Source organism: Cannabis sativa, unplaced genomic scaffold, assembly GCF_029168945.1.
Source record: "Cannabis sativa cultivar Pink pepper isolate KNU-18-1 unplaced genomic scaffold, ASM2916894v1 Contig1, whole genome shotgun sequence".
Taxonomy (NCBI): domain Eukaryota; kingdom Viridiplantae; phylum Streptophyta; class Magnoliopsida; order Rosales; family Cannabaceae; genus Cannabis; species Cannabis sativa.
The window spans coordinates 1,233,469-1,246,125 of record NW_026870037.1 but is presented as its reverse complement, the minus strand read 5'-3'; the positions used below and the strand labels follow the sequence as shown (position 1 = coordinate 1,246,125).

Genomic DNA, 12,657 nt, shown 5'->3' with positions numbered 1-12,657 from the left:
CGAGCTTTAGATTTAATGGAAAGCTTCTTACGCTGGCTCTGTTTACTTGAATTACCCCGGTTCACCACTTCCGCCCCCCCCCCCCCCCCCCACTGTAAAATTGTCAATCCCTTCAATCTCTATAGATACTTGTTGGACTTGCTTCCCCTTGCTCAGCATACGTTGGAGAGCTTCAGATTCCATAGAAATATCAGATACCCCATTCTTTCTCTTTTTCTTCTCATGGTCAGAGCTCTCATTTTCCTTGGAAATATTCTCTGAAGTGCCTTGAATTGGACCTACTGCTTTAATCTCCCCATTAGCTTTATTAAGTCTTGGTCCAGTTTCATGGGCTCTCAAATCAGGCCCAATCGTGTTGTGTAAGCCCAACCCCACATTAGTACCTTGTCCTTCTTTTTGTTGCACGTGCATCGTAGACCCCCCACAACCCATAACTTTTGTAACTTCCATATCCACGATCTTTCCACCCCTGTCCTCCCTTTCTCTGCTAACCGCCAATTCCTCATTGGCAACTGCTCCAGCTCCGGTATCGCCAACTGACTGACCATCAGCCTCATTACTCTCTGTCGCCAATTGCTCATCGGATTCCAAGGCGGATTGGCTCTTCTTACTCGCAGCCAAAAAACCATTTGGGCAGGGATCATCATCCCTCAACCAAGCCCCGTACATCGGAACCAAGTTTCCATGATCATCTTTTTCCTTCACCATAGCAGCCTCACAATCCCTTTGTTCATGACCCCAAATCCCACATTGAAAACATAACAGGGGCAAATGTTCAAACTTGAATTGAACCCAGTGATGTTGTCCACCATTAGGAATAAACCGACCCACAAATAGCCTCTTGTTAACTGGGAATCCAATTTTCATTCTCACATAGCCAAGGAGAAACATTCGATTCTCATCCCCCCACCGAATTTCTGCTACTTCGCCAGCCATCTCTCCCAGCCGTAAGGCATTTTTCCTGGTAAATAATTTAATTGGCAACCCCTTCAGCTTAATCCAACAGTAAACTTTATCCAACTTCGCATCCCCCCAATGTCCCGAATCCGGCCATTTCTCAAGGATTAGAATGCCACCATTAAATAGCCAAGGCTATTTTCCCAGAACAAATTTAGCATTTTCCACAGTTTTGAATGTAATGCGAACAAGTTTCCCCTCACTCTCATCATTATTCATCTTGACTGTCTAGTCCATAATCCCTTTCCACATTCGACTAAAAATCGTACTGAATAAATTTTCCTTAATGTCTCGCCTAGAAATGATTCGACCCACCAAAGACTTCTCTCCGAACGTAATCGCCGCATCCACATTCTCCTCCCAAGCCTCCTCCTGGTCCACTTCCAGTCTACTCGTCATATTAACAATCTCATCTACATTCACAGTGTCTGCCGCCGCCATCATTAGCCCAGCCAACAATAAGAATTCAAACATAAGAATCAGTCCCAGATGACTATCGCACTCAGTAAGGGTCACTCAGAGACCATGTTTTTTCCTCATTTTACACGTTATTGTTTTTATGGTTTAGTTGCATGAAATGTGAAAGGAGCGTCCTCTTCAACGGATTAACTTTATATTTTTTTTAACAAATTTTGTATTCTTAATTTAACATTAATATCAATTATTAGCCTTTTATATTTCTTTTTAAACTGACATTTTTTTTTCTATTTCTGTGCTCAAATAAAACAAAACTACTTATATAATTATATATTGATTAAATTAAAATTATATACTAATTAAATTATTTACGTTTTCAGAATATTGTTATTTTTTTATTAATTTTTTTTAGTAAAACAATTAAATTTCACAACTAATCTACTGTATAATGACACCATTAATTATTATTCTCTCTCCAATTATATTAATAATCATTTCATTTATATAAAAAATATCTCAAACGCCTATTGCTATCTAATATATATTAACTACTTTGATGAAATGAGTGGTATGCAATTTGTACGAGCATTGCTATTAGATACTAATAATATCTAACACCTTCTAAACGTATTTGTCTTACAATTGACTAGCGATACTCCTTAAAAATTATTACTTTAAACTATATAAAACCCAATACTTAGTTAAACCAATAATGATATTAACATGTAAGAAAGTACTAAACACTACACTGATGCCCCTTAACATTTCTCTTTGCATATTTTCAAGTTTCAACCACATACCTCACATTCAACAAAATAGATGCTCAATCTAAATAAAACAAACACTAATTTTACAAGTTGAACTAGACAACCTTCATTACCAATAAACTGATAGCTCAGAAAAATAAATAGATTTAAAAAAAAAAACAAAAAGATTAGTTGCTAACACTATACTCCAATTTTTTATGTAGTCATAAATATAAATACAAATTGCAGAAAAAAATCTTACAATACCAGAGGAAAAGAATAATAAAGAAAAGATCAAAAATACTTGTAAAGAACCACATATGACAGACTTCAGGATATATTAGGGTTAGCACTTTTTAGTCCAGCAAACAGCTACAAGCCCCTATTCCTCAATTAGTTCAGATCAGAATCACAGCACCATTTTATAACAGAACCTGCAACATAGACCGCCTACTTTACCGTTTCAACGACATTTTTTTCCTTTTTTTTTTTTTGTTCTAAATTTAATACCAAAAACTGGAAAGAAAAAAAAAACTTTTCTGTTTTAGTTCAGTGTTGAATTTACAAAACAGCAATGTTCAGAAATCAAGTTCTTTGTCTGACCCGCCGACCATTGGTATCACCCCCATCTGATAGTTGTGCCCACACACTTCGGGTCTTCCCTCCACCACTGCTGCATTCCTCATCACATCCTGCAATTGTCTTCAGAAGTTCTGACTGCAGAGTTGGACAATGTTCTTTAAGGTGCTCAAATCCGTCTGTTCGCATAACAGCTGAAATATTCAATTGAAGATGAGAACACAAAATACATGAGTAGATTGACCCTGTAATTGGCCTTCCATGGGAAGGAAGATAAATCCAGAAAATACAAAAAACTCCTCCACTATGCATGTAGTTACAATTATTTTACGAGAAGAATGCATGCAGGAATATAGGATCCACAATTAACTAGTTCTGTTTTACATTTTACCCCATACTTAAAAGACAAACAAATTAATGGGACATTCAATCACAAATACTACTAAAGTTAAAGATTTGAACTACAGCAAGATGTGGTAGGATTATAACATAGCAGAAATTTGACATCAAGTCAAAGTAATTTATTTATAACACAAGCATAGTGAACTTACAACACAAGCCACTGTTCTCCCCTTTCCATTTCTCTTTTGTGCTTGGCAAAACACCCAAAGTAGAAAGAGGATATAAATACATAAACCAGTATTTTGCAACTTGATGCAACTAACCTTAACCATTAAGCTAAACAAATTTCAAAGAATACCAAATTCAAAGCAGGAAAAAGAAAATGGATAATAAGAAACCTAAGCTTTGGAACCCCAATGTTCAAGTCTGATCAGATGATAAATTATTCAACAGAAGCTAAGTTCAAACGAAAAAAGTAAAACTAGCCTATCTGCCGGAACATTCCTCCTGGAAATTATTAACCAAATAACCTTGATCCACTCCCCCACCTGTATTTTATTAATAATAAATTAAAAAAAGAGAAAAAAAAAACTTATCAATTAGTATTTCAAATAATTCCAAGACAATACAAGTAAAGAAGGGCACAATTCACCAGAACATGAAATTCCATCACAGTATAACCTCTAAAACCCTTTTTAAAAAGGAAACGAGAAAAATGTACTCTTCTACCTTCTATAACCAAACAGCAATCCTATACCTAATCTTTCCCCCAAGAGATCATCCAACCACCAATTTGTATCTAATTGCACAAGCCAAATGCCACCAAATGAACCTTAACACCTTACCTCTAATATTCTTTTCTAAATTCCAAATTACCAACTCAACATTCAAATTCTGTAAAAATAGTCTCATGACTTGGACTTAGCAGTACTTTGTCAATCAGTGATGCATACATAAAAACTCTTATAAATACCTCTTACTGTGTCTATAGTCAGTTAGGCTAACAAACACTGATAGAAAGTGGAGTGACACAATAGGAAGCCAAATATTAATATCAAAGTCCATTCTGTAAAGTATACCCTTAAGTTAACCTATCAGACACACTTTTATATCTTTTGTTTATTATGATACAATGCCTAATATCAACAAGTACATTCTAGGCTATATCAATATTTGAAACTAATACACACAATGCTTAGCACCTCTAATATACATTTCATTAGGCGAAAACTGTCTCATTTGCACAACATTAACTACAAATCACTTGATCTTCTAACACTTCCATGCACTAATTATCCAGTGAACTTAAAACATTAAAGCCCAATATGAAAAGGAAATAAAGACACTGGATTTCCTTGCCTAAAAGCTTTGCAGGCCAAACAAGGTTTATCAATCATAAATCCCAAAAGTAGACATCGTTTTTACACACCAGTTATCCATGCAATTACTATATTCCTTATTTGGCATTACACATCAGTATGGGACAAGTAACAGAACACTAGTTTTATCAAAAATTGTAAAAAAAAAAAAAATCCAATGTAGCAGATTTATCCAAACTCAAACAAATGAGCATTTCTGTTTCAACTTCAGAGAATCATCCAATCCTTACCAATTGTTTTGGAGTTATACTTTTTTAGTGTTGCATTTCAGAAACTACCCCACAAAGGATAACTAACTCACAGAAATGCCAAATTCCCCATTCACAACATCCCATTTATTTAAGAGCCACACAGAGAAACCATATAACAATACATTCTTCCAATGGAGTAATATGTACACTCAAAATATACATACAAACATCACATAGTTCCCAGTTGAAATAGATGTGATTGGTTAAAAAAACTGTCACGTCACTGTATGTAATGTTTGAGTGCATATTTTAGGTGCACCATTACTCTTATCCAATTTCTTAAAGAAACCAATTATTCATAAACTTTGGCAACTATTCTTTTTTCTCTTTTCTTTTCTTAACAACTAAAAACTGTTTTAAGAATGAAAATCACTCTACAATGTCACTGTGTATATACTTCTTTGGGAAGACATATCCATATAAGTTATCAAATACTTAGAATCACATGCATCCACAATGTAATAAATTTTTAAATTAAGAGTTCCAAAGAGCATATATGTAATTGGATGCAAATCTAATGGATATCAGAGGTTATGCTTGCATAAAAATGGTCTTAGTCAATTCAATTACACAAGATTCACAGGAAAGTCAGATTGTCAAAACTAGTTCGCTAGACTTTACACATCATGTAATCTTTACTATTATAAGTTACTAAAATGCATCAATATCCATTACACATATATTGCATATCTGATTTTAGCATGTTTTGAACTTTGGCTTGCATCATGAAAATAGGAGCTTATACAACAATAAAAAATTGATATAGAAAAGCATACCTGCAAGATTTTCGGCAGCAAATCTTAGACAAACAGCTTTTAGTTCAGAGGCATTGCACCGGTCAGCCAAAGCTAGAATTTCAGCAACAGATTTCACAGATATATCCTTGCAGAGATGAGACTCACACATTAGTCTGAGCCTATCCAGACCATACTTATCAGCTGCAGCTAATAGTTTTCCAGTTAATGAGTCAGATACCAAGGATGTAGGCGACGTACTTGGTGTTTCAAGCTGCACATCCTCTGTTAGGGAATCTCTGTATATAAAATGCAACATGGCCTGTTGAATATAATAGTAAGTAGGAACATTAGGTTAAAATCCATAGAATGACAGTAATAATTCTGAAAATAGACCACTAAAGAAAAAATGAAATAACATTTCTTCAATTGAAATTTCAGACGTACCTTGAAAACTTTAGGTTCTAAATCTGTGATTTCAACCTCTGTATTATCTTCCTCTAGCCCCTCAAAGAATTTAGAACGAAATATAGGGGACCGAGCAGCCAATACCAACTTATGTCCACGAAACTTTTCACCAGCCACAACAAAACTAATATCTGAACCTTCCTTCTTTTCCAATAGCATCCCAAAATGTGTACCAATATCAGATTCTGGGACCCGAATAGAGTGTAATCGTGGACAATCTACCGCTGAAACTACAACTCCAACTGTACAATTGATTTTTAAGCAATCATCTTTCAAAAAGTCTGAAGTTTCAAGTAAAGCTCGTCTGAAGAAACGCTTGTATCCCCTAAAGTACAAACAAAACAAATAAATTAACATCTTAAAGATACATCTACATAGAAATTTTCAATGTGTGCACTCTATAATTCATTGCAGGAAGTAGCAATTAAATTCAACAAGAAATCAAAAGTCCAGGTGATCCAGGTTTGAGAGAACAAGGTAAGGCTAGCGCATGTACACATTTAATAAAATCCTTTCACATATCATTTAAAAAAATAAAAAATAAAGAAAATAAGAATTAAAATATATAATTGTAAATTGTTTTATTTGCATAATTGAAACTTAAATGGTGTGTCCTTCATATAATTTGCAAAATTTAATTTCTTAGTTTTTACCTAAACCTTACACCATAATTTTATATGTCTAAGACAACTCGTCCAAAATTTATTTTCGGGTGCCTCACTTATGGCGAAGGAAAATTGTGGTAACAAACTAAAAATTAAAAATAGATGAAAGCAAGCATAAATACATGAACACCAAAGCTCTCAGTACAATCAAATAAAACTTAGACCATGATAAGATTATCTTGGTGCAAAATAACTCCACATTCTCTAGTGAGATCTTAAAATGACATGGCCTCAAAACCTTTTGACTTCTTTAGTGAGATCTTGAAAAAACAAGCCCTCAAAACCAAAGTTGCAATTGCAACCCAGAATTTGATCTTCCCCCATGCGTCTTCTACCTCATTATTGATTCCTTCAAAGATCCTCCTGTTTAATTCCATCCAAACTGCACAAAAAATGGCAAGAATGGCTGTGCTCCACAGCCAAGAAGATCTTCTTCCTTTAAGTTTACACAATAGCAACTATCTTCAGATTTGGGCAGTTATTTTTTAAAGAAATTATGAAGATATATTAATTATAGTAATTTGAAGTAAAATTATTTCTATAGGATATCAATTATAAGCGGTAAACAAAAATAGGTGCTAGGGGTTCTATCGTCCTTGTATAAATTACACTTGCACTGGACCCATATAAACCTGGGAGTGGGACAAAGATTTTTCAGTAAAAATAATCAGTCATACCCCTTTAACTACTTGGACGCCAGAAACCCTTCTTACAAACAAGAAACTGATTTTGATGAACGGTTAAGGACCAGTGAAGTGATTCTAAAATTGGCTTAAGCTTTTTGATCGTGTCTGTTGTGTCTTGAACCAGTAGATATCCGCCTGGTCTCAATATGCGATCAATCTCCCCAACAATTTCTACCATGTCACATCTTTGTGTAAGGTTTCCCAAGAGATAGCTGGAATGTAGTAGATAATCTTAGCTTGGTCTAAGTTTTATTTGACTTATAAACCAAAGTTGCAATTGCAACCCAGAATTTGATCTTCCCCCATACATCTTCTACCTCATAATTGATTCCTTCAAAGATCCTCCCGTTTAATTCCAAAGAAGAATGGTGTGCTCCAGAGCCGAGAAGTTCTCCTTCTCCCTTTGAGTTTACACAATAGCAACTATCTTCAGATTTGGGGCATGCACTAATGTATACCAAATTCACTAAGCACTCTAACCCACGAAAGATGATTGGAAGGGCACTCTAGAATTAAGTGGGAAGTCGTTTCCCCATTTTTCTTGCAATATACACACCAACCCAAGGATAATAAATGATAGGACCATCTTCTTTATAATATCTCATGAACATTGAGTTTTTTTAAGAGATAGACCACACTAGTGAATAAGAAAAGAGATAGGATCTCACTATTTTAGCCCACTAGATCCACAAAACTTCCCTCCTGGTCTCCCGTTAATGAAGATCAAATAGGAAAGATAAGCAGCCATCAACCACCTTCTCCACTTTGATCTGAATCCTTCTTCATAAGTACCATATCCAGAAAGTCCTAATGCACATAGTCATAGGCTTTCTCAAAGTCAATTTTGTATTCTTCACATTATGCTATCAACCTTAAATGAAGCCCATTCATACACTAACTCACTATATCCTTTTCGAAACTCTAAATACTCTTTGATTTATACTGTCAACCTTAAAGGCAGCAGCCCTTTTCGGGACAACCTAGAATTTTAGTAACTCCAGCCAATAAGAACATGCTTATTAAAACTTAGGCAAAAAGTTATAATCAAAAGTGATAAGTCTACTTTCAAGCACAGAGTTGTTTAAGTGAACAAACTGAACTTTAATAATCACTTTATTTAATCTAACCCTAAAAGGAAACCGACAATAAACATAGCACTTATATCAAACTAGCCACAAAACATAAACCTTGCCACAGCCCTCAAGTAGATATAATATATTCATGATTCACGACATTGTTAGTTACTAAGCGTGATGGCTTTGAAGCTCAGTGAGCTACAAATCAAAACATGTAAACACTTATCCACAAAACATTATCCTAAAATTGATGTTTCATACAAGAATATCTTAAAGGTGCCACAAATCAAAACAGGTAAACACTTATCCACAAAACATTATGGTGCACTACATGATATATTTTCCTACTATTTAATTACTGCAAACTAAAGAATTTTCACATCCATAGGATCCATATTCCAAGCAGTATCAAAATCACCACAAAAGTATAATGTCCATCAATAAATTAAAAAAAAGAAAAAAAAACCTTATCTTCATACATCTTTGTTGTATGAAACTTAAACATATATCAAGTTATAATGCAAAATCGAATTTAGTTCAAAGATTACTACCCCATCCCCAAAAACAATTCAGCTAATTGAAACAAAAATATAAAAAGTACCAATTACGCAACAGAAATCAGAATTCAGTTCGTACCACATACTGCCCCGATACTTCAACGTGTAAGGGCCACTTTCAAGAGAACGATCGAAATGACTATGAACCTTATGCTTCTCCTTCCCGCTCTGATCGACGAGTGTAAGCTCGAACAGGGCTCTAACATCGGTACCCTCGCTGGCGAGCGCGATGAAGACCGAAACGTAGGCAGAATTGTCCTCAGGATTTTTTCCATCTGGGTAGAAGTAAATAGCCCACTGATAACCCCCAACCATGAAATTATCGCTAGCAATGTGTTTACCGACTCCCATACCCTTAGCCAACGAGTAACCCTGGATCACAAACTTGTGCGACCCGTTCACCGTCTCCGTCACCGACCGAGAGCTCGTCGGCGACAGTAATGGACTCTTGTCCCCCGCTGTGGACCCAGCCATTGATGGATAGGTCACCGGTCTGTGAATTTGAAAAGGAAATCGAAGAAGCTATACAAAGAATTGAGTGAGTGAGTGAGTGATTTAGAGGATTTCAAAGGTAATGAAATTGGGTTGAAGAAAGGGGGGAAATTAGGGTTTGTTGAGTCGAATTTTGGTTTAAAAGAAATGTGTGTATTGTTTGTGTTAGTCTCTTTTGATTTCTGATTTAATTTTATTTTATTTTATTTGTATTGTCCGAGAAAGTGAAGGTAACAGGAAAGAAGTGATAGATGAGAAAGCGTCGCAGGCTCAGACTCTCTCTCTCTTCTGAGGTTTTTAAAGCTTTTAACTAAAATCAGCTTAATACCAATTTTCTTTCGTAAGACGAGGGAAAACATAGATAATTAAACGTTACTTACAAATAATTATTCTATTCAATTTAAATCAATAATAAGTAAATAAATGTTCCTTTCAAAAAAAAAAAGTAAAATTGATGTTTTTGTAGAGGGGTGAATTTCTAAGGCAAAAGTGAGTCTCTTTGGTTTAATTTGAGAAAATTAAACTCTATAGTCTTTTTTATATTGTCCTTTTTACTTTTATTCTCTTTTTCTAAATTTATTGTTTTTGCCTTTTTTTTTTTAACACTTTACCAATTTTACTTTGTCACCTCAATATAGTCTCCATGTGATTCTCTTTGGGTACAATAAATATAAAAAAAGGTATCAATTAAATATAAAATTAGAAGTAGATTTGATTAATTAATAAATAAAAGAGGTATTTTTCAATATACCCCATTTCCATAAGCTATCTTTTAGCTTTTAGAATTAAAAAAAGTCATTTTAAGAGTGTTTGGAAGAAAAAAAATTAATTTATGTTTTTTTTTTTAAATAAACTAGAATTTGTAGTTTCTCATAAAAAAAATTTGAGAAGTTATTTTTAAAATTAAAATAATTTATATGATTTTTAATTTACTCACAAAAAATCTTTTTTTAATAATATTCAAACCCTTTAAAAAAATATTTTTTATTAAAAAAAAACTATTCATATAATACTTATCCAAACAATAAAAATAAATCAAAACTTATACTTATATTATATTTCTAGTTACAAGTAGAAGTTTAGCCAAACGATTACGACTCACAAATAAACAGCTCAGAAGGTCCCGCCACTACATCACATCATAATCCATATATTAGCAATCTTAGCTAAATTATAAGCTAATGCATTATCAAAACGAATATAATGCTTAAAGTCAAGAATTCGAACATAATTATAAATAGTGAGAATGTCCGCTAAAATTATAGCAAACCCATCTAACAACTGATTCTTAGCCATAAGAGTATCACACACACGCTAACAATTGGACTCTACCTCAATATTATTATAAACCATCCGAACACAAAGCATAAGGCCATTAAGAAATGCTAACGCTTCAATAATTGAAGGAGAAGGTGAACCAACGAATAGAGAAGTCGATAAAGCAAGGCCCGCTCCTAAGTGGTCACGAACGACAACCCCGCAACCAAACATTCTATCTATAGTACGAAGCCCAGCATACACGTTCAATTTGAGCCGTCCTGACGGAGGAAGCACCCAACGAGGAGCCATCGTACCAAAGGGAGAAGAGGCCAACCCAAGGATAAAACCCCCTACCGTATTGTTCTCATTAGCAAAGCGATACCAAAAATCTTTAGACCAACCATACACTCCCTCATCATCCAAAAGCTTTTGACCATGTACCCACTGATTTCTCCTATACCAAATATGTCATAGTAGAGTTAAAAGAAGACACGTCTCATCTTTATGCAAAATAGATTCACATTCATGGATAAAGGCATAGAAGTTTATATTAAGCCTAAAGTTCATAACAGTCACAAAGAAAACATTAGAAATGATAGAATGGAGACTAGAAACCCCAAACAACATGGGAATTAGTCTCTACATAAACAACAAATCGATCAACATTTGACAATATGGTACTGGGCAAGATTATGCATGGTAGGAATCCAATTAAAACAAGTTTTCCACACAAAAACTTTAACTTTAGGAGGAACCTTAAATGTCCCAAGAACCTTCCACCAATAAGAGAGACCATTTGAAGATGCAAATTGCCCCTACCCAACAGACGAATTACATTTTAGTAGTCATTCTTCACTGTATAACCACCTGAAGCATTGTAATGCCAGATTAATTTATCCTTATGCTGTAAATAACTCAAAATGGTCAAAATTTGATTATCTTCTTTATCGAAAAAAGCTCACCAATCAAATCATAATTCCAAGTACCATTAGCCATCTTTAAAGCACTAACCATATGGACATTCGAATGGCCATGAAAGGAATGAGAAGTAGCAGCCAAAATTTTAGGATTCTAAACATCTGTCTGAATATTCACCCTACTACCATCACCAATAAGCCAACAAGCTCCATCAAGAAAAATCTCTCATGCCCAAAGAATACTTTTTTAGATATAAGAGCCCTTAGAAGTTTCCTCCACAGTAAGAAAATCCACATGAGGAAAATACATACTCTTAAAAACATGAGCAACCGAAGAATTGGGACAAGAATTCCAAGCTTGCTTGGCCAACATTATCTTATTGAAAACAAGTATATCTCTAAACCCCATTCCCCCATCAGCTTTATGCCAGTATAATCTTTTCTAAGTACACCAGTGCATTTTCCTTTTATCACCCCACCAGAATCCAGCATAAAGCCTAAGTAATGTAGTTTGACACAAAATTTTAATGCAAGCATACAGTGTTGTCATTGTAAAGTTTTAATTATAAAAAAATTGTTAAACCCACAGGGATTGATTATTAAATTTTACTAATTAGTATACTTTTTTGATTTTATGCTTTGATTAGACAATTAAAGGTAAATAATAATTAAAAACATAATAATAAAATAATTGAAAAGTAACAAACAAACAACTATTTTAATCAAAAAATAAAGACCTAGAGTATTGATTTCTCTATTTTAAACTATGAATTTCAGTTTACTAATTATCCTAATTTATTCTATAATTTGTAGTTTTGAAGAATTCTAATGTAGTCATTAACCTCTCTCAAGTGATGATAGAATTAACTTAATTAACTACCACGATATCTCTTTCTAATATTAATCAATTAATCAATATGATTCTCTTTAAATAAAATTCATAAAATTAGTAGAATCTCTCAATCTTACACTTTTCTTATGTCATGCAATTCTAAGTCCGATTTTAGATTACATCTCTCAAGTGTAAAACCTAAAATCTCTATACTGATTAATAGTGACCAAGCATTAAAAAGACAATAATTAACACAAAATTGCATAAACAAATAGCAAGAATAAATATGAGAATAATTT

General features: G+C 33.9%; 1 protein-coding gene across 2 annotated transcripts; it reads right to left on the bottom strand.

Annotated features, from left to right (window-relative positions):
* Window positions 1-2,308: 2,308 nt before the first annotated feature.
* Window positions 2,309-9,648, bottom strand: LOC133032897 (BTB/POZ and MATH domain-containing protein 4-like). 2 transcript variants are annotated; one of them, XM_061107357.1, is made up of 4 exons: window positions 8,937-9,648; window positions 5,853-6,198; window positions 5,448-5,727; window positions 2,309-2,893 (listed from the first exon to the last, which is right to left on the bottom strand). In XM_061107357.1, exons 1-4 carry the CDS (start codon window positions 9,329-9,331, stop codon window positions 2,706-2,708), a joined length of 1,209 nt encoding a protein of 402 aa, XP_060963340.1. In that variant the 5' UTR covers window positions 9,332-9,648; the 3' UTR covers window positions 2,309-2,705. The 2 variants fall into 2 exon arrangements, with proteins under 2 accessions (XP_060963340.1, XP_060963341.1); XM_061107358.1 differs by lacking the exon at window positions 2,309-2,893 and adding an exon at window positions 3,192-3,589 and having other exon boundaries at window positions 8,937-9,647.
* Between the last annotated feature and the right edge of the window lie 3,009 nt (window positions 9,649-12,657).

Bases quoted from the DNA above. Each gene is read 5' to 3' on its own strand.
- LOC133032897 (XM_061107357.1), bottom strand. From the start codon at position 9,331: ATGGCTGGGTCCACAGCGGGGGACAAGAGTCCATTACTGTCGCCGACG. The intron at 5,728-5,852 runs GTACGTCTGAAA...TATATTCAACAG, and splicing joins TAGAACCTAAAGTTTTCAAG to GCCATGTTGCATTTTATATA. The intron at 2,894-5,447 runs GTATGCTTTTCT...TGAATATTTCAG, and splicing joins TGCTGCCGAAAATCTTGCAG to CTGTTATGCGAACAGACGGA.